Source organism: Apaloderma vittatum, unplaced genomic scaffold, assembly GCF_000703405.1.
Source record: "Apaloderma vittatum isolate BGI_N311 unplaced genomic scaffold, ASM70340v1 scaffold13239, whole genome shotgun sequence".
Classification (NCBI taxonomy): domain Eukaryota; kingdom Metazoa; phylum Chordata; class Aves; order Trogoniformes; family Trogonidae; genus Apaloderma; species Apaloderma vittatum.
In genome coordinates this window covers 10085-24803 of record NW_009734699.1, presented here as the reverse complement: position 1 = coordinate 24803, position 14719 = coordinate 10085, and the positions used below count along the sequence as shown (strand labels likewise).

Genomic DNA, 14719 nt, shown 5'->3' with positions numbered 1-14719 from the left:
AGAGTGGAGACAACGCAGCTCTTCTGCATGTTCAGTCCTGATTTTTTTTTTTTTTTTTTTTTTCCATCTCTTGACATTGCTATTCTAGATGCATGTTTGTTCTCTTTGGTTTAACTACAGTCATTCTGCATTTTTGTAGCGGATCAACAATTTATGGCTTTTTGCTCACATCACTCGAGTTCTCTGCCTCACTCATGTCCTGCCGAGTGTCTTGTGCTTCTTCAGCTTTTTCTCTTTGCCCCATGGTGAATGTGTTAGCATTACACACAAGCCAGTGAGACAGGGAATTCATGCGACAGCGTGCTCTTTTCAGAGTTACCAGATATATCCGCCGGGAGAGCATCCAGAAGGAAGGGCCTACGAACCAACCATAAAAGCACGCTCGTGTGCCAGACCCGGTCAAGCCCTGTGGCGGACAGAGGCACGGCCTTATCCACCAAAGCCTTCTCGGGGGCTACCGCACCCAACCGCGTTGCCTGATGACAAATCCACCGCACGGATTCAAGCAGATTAAGCTCCCATTGTGTAGCTGCGTGTTGAAAGGCAGGCTGGTGAGCCTGAGCCCTGCGCGGGACTGATAGCAGAGGTTACCCAGGCAGGCATAAACACCCCTGTCGATCTGGGGAGTGCGCAGGGTGCGCTTGATCAGCGTGCAGGCATGCAGCAATTCAGGGCAGTGAGGGATGGGAAAAGCCTTCTGGAACGCAGTCCGTGAGCATAATTAAAATGTGCATAACTAGCTCGTGTTTTTCCCTGAACATGTGAAGTGGTTAAATTGAATCCTACAGATCACTGAGGAGAGTGCAGTGCAGAGCGAGAACTTGAGCTGACTGGGGTTGTTAAAGCGCTTATTGGAAGACACTTGCTTTTAAAATATCGAAGTTATGAAATGTTTATGTTGCTTGGAGCTCACAGTTGAGAAAGTGAAAGTCATTGCTGATGTGTGCAGTGTGTACCTTGCCTGTGGTGAGAGTTAGCTGCTTGTTGTGCGTGTACATTATTGACCTGGGCCTTTCAGACCATCTGCTCTGCTGGGTCTGGCGATGGAAGTACCCTTCGGCGAGAGACCGGTCCTACTTGTCTCAGGCTGCCTGCGACCTTGGAAGCTGGACAGCATTTGGGGCTGTGGTGAGTGGTTTAGTAGAAGACAGGTGTGTGACAGATCAGATGTTTGCACATACCTAAGAATTAGAATTGTTCTCATGATGCCTGCTTGCTTCCTGGAAGAGGTTGAGATGAGCTTTTATGGCAGTTGGGCAGGAGCAGTAAAGGGTTAGCAAGGGTTAGAAAGGAGGCAACGGCTTACCAACTGTGTCAGTCTGTTTTTCGTCAGTGCCTGGCACTGTTTGAGTTCTGCCCCTCAACCACACATACCTCGACTGGCGACTTCAGGCCTCGTGTGGGTCTGCTGGCCTGCCTCGCTCTAGAGTTGTGCACCCAGGAAGGCTCAATGGAAAGCCGTAGCGTGCTGCTCAGGCTCTCCAGAGCCTGTCATCAAACGCCTCTTGCTGGCGGTCACTGATGGCGAACATCAGCCTTTATCTTGGTCTGATCACTTCCTAATCTTGGCACTAGCTCTTCTTGCAGCGAGTCTTGTGCGTGGCAGGGAGCTGAGTACAGGGAGGACTGAGGATGGAAGACGAGCAAAGCAGAGGCTCGTCCTGGGACTCTGTGCTCCAGAGTAGCGTCGTGAATGCTGACTAACCTCCTGGAAGTAACGCAAGAGCAACATTGCTCAGGGGCCAAGAAAGATCATGGTTTTCACCATACGTCATTTGTCATTTTGCTTGCCTCCGTTTTGTTGTATTTCACCGAGCTGCTCTGGCAGATACCAGGTCTCTCTTGAAAACTGTACTTTTGCATGCACAATTATGCCCACGGGTAATAGGAAACCCGGGTTTCAAAAGAAAACCTGATCCCCTTGCGAGATAATAGCAGTTTCCTAAGTAAATGTATGGTTGCCCCGGGGGTTGAGGTCGTTGCCAGATGCACCTTTTTTTGATTGGCGAGAACAGCAGATGACGCTTCCTGGCATATAAGAGCGAGAGAAAACACGGGAGCGCAGATAAGCAGAGCGAGCCAGCCATCTGGAAAGAAGAGCTGAGAAGGTTAAAGCAGCTGTTTGCCATGGCATTTGGCATGCTGATCTATATTTTGCTGAAAGGTAGGTCTGGCGGAGGCTTTTCAGTGTTGTAAGCAACACGGCTTTGTTGAACAGTAGTTTGCTCTTTCTGCAACAAGGGGTAGGGATGGGAAGCACGCCAAGACGTTATGAAGCAGCGTTATTGTAGTAATGGTAAACCTGGGGGAAATTTTAACTGATAGGGTATAATTTAGACTTGTTGGAAAGAAGCTAATTAGACTGGTAAATATGCGTGAAATTGTAGTATCTGTGCTGTAAATTGCGTAAGATGATAGAATGAAGAACAGAATGGCCGTGTGTTTTGAAAATGTGCAATTAATAGTTTATTTCCCCACAATCCTAATGAGATTGTGGCAAAAGGCAATTAGAGGCCAAGCATGTTTTAAACTGATTGTTATTATATTGCTGCATGTATCAGAATTGTATTAAGTGGGTATGTGTTTTCTGGATGAAATGAACCTTGGATAGATATACTGAGTTTTTCTGTTACAGTAAGCATCTATTTGCATTACACAGCAATGGGGGCACTGAGTGAAGAGTCAACTCTCACTGTGATTGTTATTATATTGCTGCATGTATCAGAATTGTATTAAGTGGGTATGTGTTTTCTGGATGAAATGAACCTTGGATAGATATACTGAGTTTTTCTGTTACAGTAAGCATTCTATTTGCATTACGCAGCAATGGGGGCACTGAGTGAAGAGTCAGCTCTCACTGTTTCATCCCTCAGCACAGACATATGGAATAATTGGACAAAAAGCAACACTGAAGGTATTTCCTTTTGTTCTGTTGGTCTCTATTAATCTGTCCCTTAACACCCCCCCCACTAAACCAGAAAACACCAAAACAAAAACCCCAATGTAATCTTTTATTATGATAACTGCTGTCAGGCTCCTGTCACTTGGACCCTCTTGAATTTTGTGTGTGTTGTACTTGTGAGAAGAGCTGCTTTGCTCGTGGAGCATTAAAAACCTCAATGAAGTAGCAGCTGCCAGCTCAGAGTTGACCAGCTAAAGAACTGTTTATCCAGAGTCAGTTATAATTTGAAGACGTTTTAAGGCTAATTGAGAGAGATCGTTTGAGTTTCTGATGGCCGTTTCTGTTATTTGTAGCTAGTTCTTGGTTTCTAGCTGTCTTCAGTGTGAATCTTGATGCACACCAGTGATGTTAATCATTACTGTTACTCAGTAGTTTCTCTCTTTGTTGCAGTTTTGCTTTCGGCTATCGCAGCTTCCACAGCCCTCTTCAGAGTGCTCGCTCTCTCTTTTCTTTCTTTTTCTTGTTCTTCCCTGACTGAAATGTCAACTCAAGCTATTTACCTGCCAACATCTGAGACCAGAGCGCTGGGTTAATCCTGCAAGCTGCATTCTTGATGTTACTTCAGGTGCTAGTGATGTCATGGCTTTGGGAGAACTGTGCGATCTGGAGCTGAGGTTTTGGCAGGTCAGTAAAGGAGGAAAGCATTTTTAACGGTCATACTTAGTAATGGCTTTGTACTTTACAAGAATATAAACATGCATACAGATGATCTTCTGTTAAATGTAAGTCCTCACAGGATGCCTTACAAGCTTTGTTTAGTAGATCTGTAACCTTTTAATGTTTCTCACAAGTCAAACTGTTTGGTGGTGTGGTTTTTGTTGGTTTTTTGTCTAAGCTGTGTACAGTGTTATATATACATTCCTCCATACGTAGACTGTATATGTGGATTTCATATATATGTGTATAAAATACCTATTTACTATCTACACACTCGTGTGGGAAGTTGAAGTCATACTGGTTTTTTGATTGCAATAGTTTGATTTGTTAGCCCAGCACTGTGGTCTGGTTTAGCGAATTTGTCCACGTATCTGGTGGATTTGCGACATGATTCTTTCAGAATTGCATACGGCAAACAGGAGTATAATGAAGTAGAAATATCTTGTAACTCATTAAGTACCATGTTGGGATTATTTCTAGAAAGCAGGAGTTCTGGGTTGTGTATGAACAACTGAGAGGCTTATTTACTGAGACACAGCAATGTCTGTCACATGGGCCTTTATGCTGGCTGTGGCAGTGCAGGCCAGCTAGATACCAGTGCTCTTGGAGGAGAGTGGGAGCAAATTCAGAAACCTACAGGCATGCGTTTAAACAAGTAGTTAAAAGTGTAATTTGGTGGACCTCTTAACCAAGTCTCTGAAATGTTGCAAAACGGCTTTTCCAGAAAGAAGATTGAGAAGAAGTGCTTGAAGAGTCACCCAAGAAGCTCATGTCTGTTTGTTTTATTTTTTCCTAACTCCTATTCCTGTGCAAGTTACGTTGATAGTAAGATTTGTAACCGAACTTCAGTAATCCTGGATCCTTAGAAAACCAAGTTCTGCTCAAGTGTCTCTCGAGGAAATGGCAGTTTCTTATGGATTTCCCACGTGCTCTGGGGACTGAGACTCTGAACCAGGGGCGCACCCCTTCTCTCCCCTCTTGGATTCTCTGGTTCCTCCACGGCGCGCTGTACTTGAAGGCTGAGCTGTCACGGTCTCAGTGGCTGACTCGGATTGTTGCCGGTCTGTCAGTTTTGGCATGCCCAGGCTCTCAAGTACCTGTACTTTTGATTTCATGTCACATCTTGCCAAGTGTATCTGTTTGAATGACTCAGTTGCAAGCTTAAGTGCTTACACAGCATGCTTTTCTTTCCTCACGTGACATGAAAGGGCACATGGATGTGTTTATTCAACAGCTTATTTAGTATCGAGGTGGATAATATGATACGAATTAGCATAATGCTCTGAGATGGCTTAGAAAATCGTTCTTTTTGTTTGCAAGACTCATCGTTCCTTCGGAAGCAATATGTACTTTTGCAACGTCTGAATAATTAACACTCACAGTTTTGGGGTCTATTTAAGATCTGATCTCTGAACTCACAAAGCTCTTGCTCCTAACAATGAGGGTGGAATGTATAGTTTGTTTGTCTTGTTAGCAAGATGTTTGTCTCCAGCGCTTTCTAGGCAGGTTCCTGCTCTAGGCTGACCTTTACTTCTAATGACAGGTCTAACTCAGGGCACTCGGGGCAAGAGGTTTCCCATACCTGCACAAAAGGAAGTTTCTTCTAGCCGTTGGTAGAGGGGAGGCTGCCACCTCTCGGCCGCGGATGGGTAAACGAGGAGGGATGCTCTAGCTGTCTGAATCCATCTGGTGGAAGTTCAAGTAGAGGTGGCTGGGAAATTCATGCCCTTGGCATGTAGATTTGTGCCATCCTCATTTATTTTTTTCCCCGTGTGTGGCAGCAATATTTAACTTGTGCAGTAGACAGCCTCTTAGGGCCTCGTTCTAGAGGAGTATTTTGGGTGACAGAAAGCTCACATGAACGAAGCCTGTTGAGTTGTTATGTGGAGCCAGTAGCTCAGTGTTCAGCCCACTTGGTGCTGAAATGGAGATACTGAAAAGCTGGTGTCTTAAGTATTTGAGAGGCACGGGAGAAGTGTGAATGTGCTGCTGCCTGTTCCATGGAAATCTTCCCTACAGCGCTTTGGTAGCTGGTCTGCAGCCCATTAGGCCTAAGTGAAAATGGGCATTTGCATCTTGGATCTCCTCGGCATGCTGAGCTCTGCTGCCGTGTCTATCCCGTGTGTTGTTTTTCATTGTATCATCCGTCTCCTGTTATAAAATCTGTAGATCTGTCTTCTCCACAGTGTGATGAGAAACTGATGATTTTTTTTTTTTTTACAAGAACGGGAAAGATGCTGCTTTGGGATGAGAAAAGTGCAAGATGTAGTTTTTCCATTTCTGCAGCTTTTCCTGAGCAAGTGTGTTAAAACTGCATATTCTTCTTCAAGCCAAGTTGAATTGTTGTTTGTTTGCTCTACGTCTCTTGATGAGGCAGAGCTTTGATACCTCTGTTAGATTTTAGGGGATGCTATTTTCCAAGTAGCGTTGGGTCACAGTGCCAGCATCATGCCTCTTAGGTGTCCACGCCACAGGATTTACAACTGAAGCCGTGAATTGCTCTAACATGCATCCCTGTGATGAAGCTACCTAAAGGATGAAAGAAAAAAAAAAATCACTTAGTTGAGTGCACGGGTGGGATTTCTGCTCTTGAATGACTCAAACTGGAATTTGGTTGGAAATTTAGGAGATTGGTGGTGATACTGCTGAAAAATATTTTGCGGGATCTCAACTAGTGCACAGTGGTTCCATCAGCATGGTATCTCCAGACCTTGATTCAGCACTTAGTCAGAAAGGAAGGATTCTGCTAGCTGTACCATTGTTTAGTCACGCTGAGAAGACCTTGTCACCTTCCTGCATGATGTTGTTTTTCTTGTGGCCATAACTGAAAGCAGGTGTTGACTTACAGTCGATGAGGAAATTGCCGTCAGCTGTCACTAAAGTGGTCCTCTGAAAGACTAGGACATTGCTTGGACACGCCACCCTACCAGCGATTCTTGTAACTGGGCAGAGACCAGTTCCAACAGATGTTTGCTTTGACGGTGAAGCTTCTGAGCTTTCTCTCCACTTGCCCGCACCCTTGCTCCCATGTTAGAGAGGGATGCCCATCTCTGCACTGCTCCTGCCGAGCAGGCTGGCTCGCTCCTGGGCTCAGCTCTTCTGTCGGTCTGGGACGTGGGTGTAAGATCCTCGAGAAAAAAGGACTTAACTAATACTTGGAATTCAGAGTGGGAAGTGCACTGAGAATAACTTGATGCCCTCACTGTATGCTGAACTCCTGGTCTTCCCGGAGTGGATTTTCTGGCTGGATTGCAAGTTGGATAATGCTGATATTACCCTAGAGGAATTTCCCATAATCATGTTTTTACACGCATCTCCAGCAGTAGTTTATTTACAGCTTGTTCTTTCTACCGAGCTGTGCTGGAATGGCTTAGAAGCTTGTTCTCCTTAGCAGTATCTGAATCTGCTCACAAGAGATAGCACAATAAATCTATATATTGCGTGCAGGCAATGTCTGTTCAATGTGACTTGTGAAAATACATTCAAATAATTACATTTTTTGCAGAAATATAACATGACTCTTTTGCCTTTGACAGTAGCCTACACAGAGCAGCCCAAGCTCTTGAAGCTTATGCAGACCTGTCTTGAAGAACACCACAGCTACTGCATCAACGGACTCTGTGCTTTCCACAGTGAACTGAGAAAACCCATATGCAAGTAAGGAATACTGCGTATAAGTATCCTTCTTAGAACAGAACAGGAGCATCATATCTCTGCTACATGCCACTACTGTAACACGACTGCTTGTCAGCAGAGCACAGCTTTCAAGCGCGGGTCAAGTATTTGCAGACTTAAGATTTGGCGCAGGCTTGAGTGCTAGCACTTGAGCTAGCTTTAAACCAGATAGACTGGGACAACTGGCAGTCTTGGTGGAGTGAAGAGATTCTGACTGAGCACTGCATTCAGCCCTTCTTTGTTTAGACTTAAATTGTTTAAAACTGATGAAAACTCACATGCGTTTCTGAAAAAACAAGCTCTGAGTAATTTTTGCATGGTTGATTTTTTAGGTGCCTTGCAGGTTATAACGGAGAGAGGTGTGAACATTTAACACTAAATTCTTACGCACACAATTCTTACGAACGCTACATTGCTGTGGGAATTGGTGTAGGAATACTGACAAGTGGGATACTTGCTATCATCTACTGCTACGTAAGAAAGAGGTATGGAAGATACGTGACCTTCTGATTACCTTCACCTCAATCTCGGTGGGCAGGAAGAAGCAGTGCAGAGGTTTGAGGGCACTGGGAGTGTGTTCCTGTTAGTGATCTGCAGCAGGAGCTTTCAAGAGCTGATGCTCTAGACCTCTGCTTCTGAGCTGCCACCTGGGTCAAGTGGTGCAATTGGGTGAAATGCGGGGTTTGTTGGGGCTGCCTGTCTGGGCTAGGTGATCAGGTTTAGGTTCTATTCAGACTGCTGTCGTTTGACGTATGATTTAAAATCATATGTTGTCCTTTTTAGATGCAGGAAATTGAAGTCACCCTACAAAGTCTGCGTGGGCGAGACAGCATTGTGAAGACCTGGCGTTGGGACACTTACCAATTAGCCTGTGAACGAGAGCAGGTTCTGCTGGGAAGACGCCCCTGCTCCATCTGGCAGGTACCCCAGCCTAGCTGATGAGATGACATAAAGGGCATAACAGAGCCAGTATATAAAAGGAACTCCCACAGAACTGATGGGCCCCGTTGGCTTTTGAAGAAAGACATTTTTTAGTAAAGGTTGCTAGATGAGCAGGTCCGAACAGCTCAAGGTACTTGCAGCCCTCTCACACCGTCCCGTGGTTTGTATTTGTCGAGGGGAGGACTGGTTGGTTTTAGCTGTTTTCAGTCATTTCAAGCCTTCATGCAGTGTTCTGCTCTGGTCTTTGCTCTCTCTTTTTTTTTTTTAAGTTTTTTTTCTCCTCTGGAGGAAAGGCATGATGTGTGTCACAGCGGAGTGCAGTTCTGAACACCGTGTGCTGACAAGAAACCGTTCGGATTCCGATTTCAGTGTCTGCTGCCCACGTGTGTGGATTAACAGCCCTCTTCCGGCACAGCAGTTACCTTCACTGTGCTAAGCCAAGTACAGGCTGCTGTTGCCATAAAGGACAAAAATCATAAAATGCTTTGGACTGAGGGAAAAAGGATGATTTTTAAAAGCTTACTTAAGCTTAGGAGTAGAGAGTGAGCAATTCCTGAAAAACTAGATCATGACACCTCTGAGCATGTCAAGTTCTTAGTGTTTTCGTAAGCAAAGGAATTGAACATCTTCCTCAAAATGGCTTATTGGATGTGCTCATGACAAAGAAGTCTGCTCTTCCCTGACGTCAGCGTTGTTTTAGCACCAGATTCCAGATGCTAGCGAAGGTGGAATTCTGTTACCAAAGTCTGGTGTACTTTTGCCCAGGAAACAGAATGTTTATTTTGTTCTCACATCATGTGCACAATGTGGCCCCTCAAATAAGAGAGAAATGAATGCAGAGATTTTGTTCCACCCTGGACAAACTGCTTACATAGCAGATGCCTGTTCATCTTGGCTACAAGGAATCATGAAGGTAAAAAGGTTTTGTCCAAGAATAAGAGAAGAAAATTGGTTCTGAAGACAGTGGCACTAACTGTGACACCTGCCTGACAGTTGGATTGTTTGCCGATGCTACTGAGACTGGACATGTCTTTGAGAGATTTACATTTCAGCTTTTGTGTGTTGTAGATGCAGCTGCTGTGCTTAGTCACCTGTGAGAAAAAGGCAGCCACTTGGCAGTTTCATGGTGTGATATAGGCTCCTAAATTTCGGTGCCCTGCTGGAAAGCTCGATTTCCTTGTTGCGCGAGTTGATTTCCTCAACAGAATGCATGTTGTTTGTCAAAAAAACCCACCGTGTGTTTGTGAGACTATAATGCCAATGCTGAAACGTGTATGAAAGGCTGGGTTGTGAAAGGGTAAGTGCATTTGGCACTCAAGCAGCTGAAATTCGGTGGGCTTCTCCCGCAAGGGGATCCTGGTCAGTAGCTGAGTCACCTTGGCTCTCCATTCGATACCAATAAATAAAATGACAAGACACACACTGGCTGGAGTCACCGTGCAATGGACTGGAGCGTTCAACACTTGCGGACGCAGAACGGCTTGCTGGAGAGGAGCTGGATGGAAAGTAGACGCCAGTCCTTGCCTCTCTGTGTTAGCCTGAACTTTTCCTAAGAGACACGGAGCTGGTTTTCCAACTCTGTCTTTTTGTCTTCTTCACCTGAAGTTAAATCTTGAGATCTCTGTATTGTTTGCTGCTTTCCATTCTTCTGACTTTTGTCTCTCAGTGGATACTAAGAAACTTCTGTTCATTGTGATTTTCAAGCTGGTTTACACTGTTTTAGAGTTTTGTGAAGGGAGCGTGCAATTAGGTATTCATTATGATCTGCTCGTCTACACACAGGTACAGAAAAAACACCCTTCATCCCTCACGCACACTGAACAGAATGAACAGAAATACGTATAAGAAACACGTATGTCATCATACAGGTGAGAGATCTTCCTCGGGGATCTCCGAGAAAATCTTAGAGCTAGGTAGGCCCAAGGATGTAAAGGCTCAAAGCTTTTGTCATGTGGGTGACCCCTGAGGCTGGGTCTTGCAGCAGGTGATCTCTAAGGTCCCTTCCAGCCATTTCATGATTCAAAGAACTCACTCGGGTTGGTGTTCAGTTGTTAAAGGTGGTCTAAGGGCAGGAGTTTGGATGTCTGGACTTGCACTGGCCCAAACAAAGCTGTTGGGGAGAGATGGACTTGGTTTTCTCTTACTGAACTTACTGACACCCTTGACATAGGGCAGGCCACGCAGGTGCCTAGCAGGATATGCAGGTGCTTCTCCAGAAGTGTTTACTCCTTGCAGTGAGACACTCTACCTGTAGGAATACACACTGACTTCCTTTTTTAAGTGTTTGTTTAAAAGTAACTGCAAAGGAAGGATTATTTCAAGGCCACAATTTACCAAGAGAGTAAATACAGAATGTTTTTTCTCTGGTTTGCTTTCTGGTCCAAGGCAGCTTTGGACGTGCTGCCAGCGAAAGTTTGCTGAGACTTTCTCTGCCAGGAGAACAGCTCCAGAGTGAAACACCAGAAGCGTCTGTGCTGTGCAAAAGGATACTTTGTGTCAGGCCTGAATAAGAATAAAATGCCAAGACAAAGCTGGTAAGAAGGAATGAAAAGAGGGTCTTTGCTTGATTTACTTTTCTTTTTCAAGTGGTATTGAGGCTTCCGGAAAGGCCTTTCTTGCCACGTGGGTGCTGGATGCCCTTCATGCTGAAGCACAACCTCAGAGCAGGCTACCACCTTGTTCAACACCCAAGCCTGGTGGCACCAACCTTGATGACAGCTTTATCCATCAGTCTGCAATGTTTACAGGCATTGACATTGCAGTTTGAAGGGATTTGATCAGGCCCAGGCTATGTTTGAGGCATCACTGCATGAGTGAATCACTTGGCTGGCTGATGCAGTGACCCGGTGGTTAAGTCTGTGTTGCCTCAGCTGGCTTGGTGGAGTTAGCCGGGCTGAGGCCTGCCTTGATAAGTGACAGATGCTGCCGAGCTGGTGTGGTGTGTCGCTGCTTACGGTGCTGAATTTCCTGCAGAACTGGCCTGGCAGAGCATTAGCATCATCTTTCCTGGCTCATTTATCAGGCTCAGATTCCTTCTGTAATGGCGTAATTAACAGAGTTGTACGATTAGCTTCACATGCCCCAAACTGTCATTTCAGAAGACCCTGTTTGTATGGCTTTTAGGGAGCCATGCATCAACCTTGTTGGGACACCGGCTCAGCAGGGCCAGGAGAGGCATTCAAGGCTGGGATCTGCCGTTCTGAAGGACAGAGCACTTGCCCTGGCTGTCATCGTGGCTGGTGGCACCACACTGGCTTTTTCTGCAGCGCATCTCGCAAGCCTGGTTGCCCTTAAGCCACACAGCCCTCTGCCTGCTTTGCTGCCATCAGCAGTCACCGTGCAGGTGTGCATTGTTGGTAATGCTTGGCTGAGACTTGGACACCTAAGAACGAGCTGTGAAATTGGTTACTTACCAATGACTCTGGACCATATGCCAAAAAACCCTGCAAAAAGCAAAATAAACAGCAGCCAGAGCACAAAGCCAAAAAATGAACCCCCTAAAATAAGGGACACTCAGCAAAACTTTACGCCTTTCTCTTTCTTTACAGCAATTATATATTTTACTTAGTTTCTGGTCCATGAAATACACTGTAGATGGCAAAGTGTTCTCCTAAAAGAAAGCTAATTTGGCAAAATAATTGATTTAATAATTAAGTTCAGAATAGCTCCCCTGACCCCTGAAGCTTACAGTTTTTTATGGATTTGACTTTGGAGCGTCTGTATGAAGCAAGGCAGCGCTTTGGGCAGAATGTGCTGTGGAGAACTAAGGAAGGGGATAAACTGATATGAAGGAGAAACATCAAACTTTTTGAAGCAGCTCATAGTGCTCTAGCTGAGAGCTTGTCCTTCTGCTCCTCCAAGGTCTTTGAAGAAAGGATTCTCCAGTGGATCGACACCCTACTGGCACTACTGAGAGAGGGGAGAGAGTGGTCAGTCGTGGTGAAATGAGAAGTTGCTCGCAAACAGCACAAGTTTATTTTGGAGTGTTCATTTAAACTCTATGATACATGACACGAGTGGTGTTTTTATTGTAGTCCGTGTTTCATTCAATGAAGTATCATGGCAACATGTGTCTGAAATTAAGAGAGTTTGCATGATACAGATAAATAAGCTAAAGGCTGTGTTTGGTCATCTCCAGCTCGTCATAGTCAGAGTTTTCAACAGCTCTGCTCATTTCAGTAGCTCCAGGTGTGGAACTGAATGGCTTCATGGATCCAGCCCTTAGTAGAAAGAAGCCTGAAAAACGAGTGGAGTGAAAAGCACTCGTTATGTCCATTTCACAGGGTCTGTGGTGGCCCCAAGGTACCAGGGGACCGAAAGCTTGGCGCTCTGCTTTCTCGGCTTTACGGACTTCGGGTCGCATCCGCGGTGACGCGTGGCTGCTCGTTCATGTCCTGTTGTCAGCCTTGCTCTGAAGAGGGAAACGCCTCTAGAGGTCTCTGTTGTACCATAAATTCCGGAAATCTTTTTGGACTCCTTTACGACCCAGTTAAACAAACAACAAAAAAGTGCAGGTACTCATTAAAAGCTTAGTGTAAGTAGTCATTAATTATTATGACAGCAATAAAATCTTGTACTATGACGAGTCTTTGGGGTGCTCCCACTCTCGCTGAATTGAATGGGAGCAAGAGCAGCTCTTGGCCAGCTGAAGGAGGTGTCATGGCACAGCAGGCACCTCTGGTTTGTGCAGAGGAGGATTTCTGGAGCAGAGTTACTACAGGCCCCTTTTGCGTGCTGCTGCGTGTGTGGGCAGTGCTGGGGTTTGAAGCTGGGGCACAAATGGCCTGTGGTTGAATTTGACCTGATACTTAAGCCCAGTGCCTGCGTGGCAGCAGACCCCTAAATGCGAGGCAAGGTAACTGCAAGGAGTAGAGGTGGATGCCTTCGGCCTACCTATCCAGGATCTAGGGGACTGCTTTTGTCCTGTTTGCAAACCAACATTTTGCCTTCATATTTAAGGAGGAATAGAACTTGGTAGTACCTAATCGTGAGTTAGTGTGTGCATCTTGCTTGGGCTTCAAACTGAGAAATGTTCATATAAGAAAAGCAAGTCAAAACATAAGCAGTGACACTCAAAAATGCACGTAATGCTCAGAAGCAAGACTTCAGTCACAGAGTTTTCTGTGTGGCTGATTTTTCAAGATCAGTTATTAGTAGACATCCTGCTAAAAAGTCCGTGTAGAAGTAACAGTTCGCATCACAACACAGAGGCTGTTGGATAACTGGTCCAAAAGAATTGTTGGGTTCTTTGAGTCAAATTAGAGTTACAATTTTATTTTTTTGCAATATAAGCATAAAAATTGTGAGACAAAACTTATAGGCACGTTAGGGTAAAAACTGTTTTTTAATGCTTGTTCTCTACAGCAGTTCAACATTACTTCAACTTGGGAGTCGAGGCATGTCTTGCATAGCTGTTTTGGGGGAGTTTTCCATCTGATTGTTTGGTTTGGGGGTTTTCTTTTGTTGATTTGGGAATGAGGCTATTAGAGCTTTGTCACTGACACCCCTTGAAATACGTGGTGATTGGGTGGGAACTTCAAGCATCCTCCTTGTTTTCTACATTTAAGACCAGTGTGCAAAGATGCCTCTCCATAGCTACATCTGACAAACACGACAGCCAGAGGAGAGACCTGAGAGGACAGGGCTGTGCTTTGCAAGAGCATCTGACTAACTCAGGCAAAGCTAATTTGTTTGACATCATTTCTGTACGTAAGACTAAGTCTGTTTGCATCCCATTGTTATGGCAAATCCCATGATGAACTGCGTTTTACTCACTTCTGCCCTCAGCTTCACGGAGCCCAGCAGGAGGTTTGAATAGAAGCCCTGTGCCAGGAAGCTGTCTTAATGGGTGCTCGTTCGGAAGTTAAAGGTCGCGGGGCAGCAGCTGGGCCTCGCAGGTAGCTGTGACAGCTTTACGTAACAGGGAGGGCCTGGACACTTCGGTCCATCGCGGCTTTGCGAACCAGGCGGCCCAGCGGCCACTCCTTGGGTGGGTGAAGCAGGCTGAGGTGAGTCAGTGGCAGGCAGGGACAGCGAGGGGGGATCCTGAGCTACAGACTGCGTTGTGGAGCTGCAATACAGAGCATTTAGCCAGTAGTTTCGTGCTTTTCCACTCTTTTTTCGAACAAGAAGATGAAAGTGAGTTGAGCCCAGTGAAAGGCAGTGTGTTTAATGACCCTGTAAAAAACACTCGCTTCGGCGCTGTTTTCTCTTTTTCCAGCATTATAGCTCTTGCTGCTCAGGGATGACCTCTGTGGTGTCTGCTGCCGCTCCCAGGGCAAGTGCACTTTCAGGCTCTCTGAGTTTCCCGGAGCAAACTGGCACACTGAAATGCAGGCAGGATTCCTGAGGAGCTGCAAGACAGGAAATTCTCTTGCCCTTTCCCCTTACCTTGTTAATCCTTACCTTGACTTTCCTGCTGGCATGTTCGTGACTTCTCATGTGCAAAGACATTTCAAAGTTCTCCTCCCTTGGGCACTTCTC

The 14719-nt window shown here is 45.5% G+C and overlaps 1 protein-coding gene across 1 annotated transcript; it reads left to right on the top strand.

The window, feature by feature from the left end:
* The first annotated feature begins 2127 nt into the window (after positions 1-2127).
* On the top strand, positions 2128-8132 carry EPGN (epithelial mitogen). The gene is made up of 5 exons (XM_009876370.1): positions 2128-2164; positions 2825-2914; positions 7156-7276; positions 7627-7779; positions 8078-8132. Exons 1-5 carry the CDS (start codon positions 2128-2130, stop codon positions 8130-8132), a joined length of 456 nt encoding a protein of 151 aa, XP_009874672.1.
* Positions 8133-14719: the final 6587 nt, after the last annotated feature.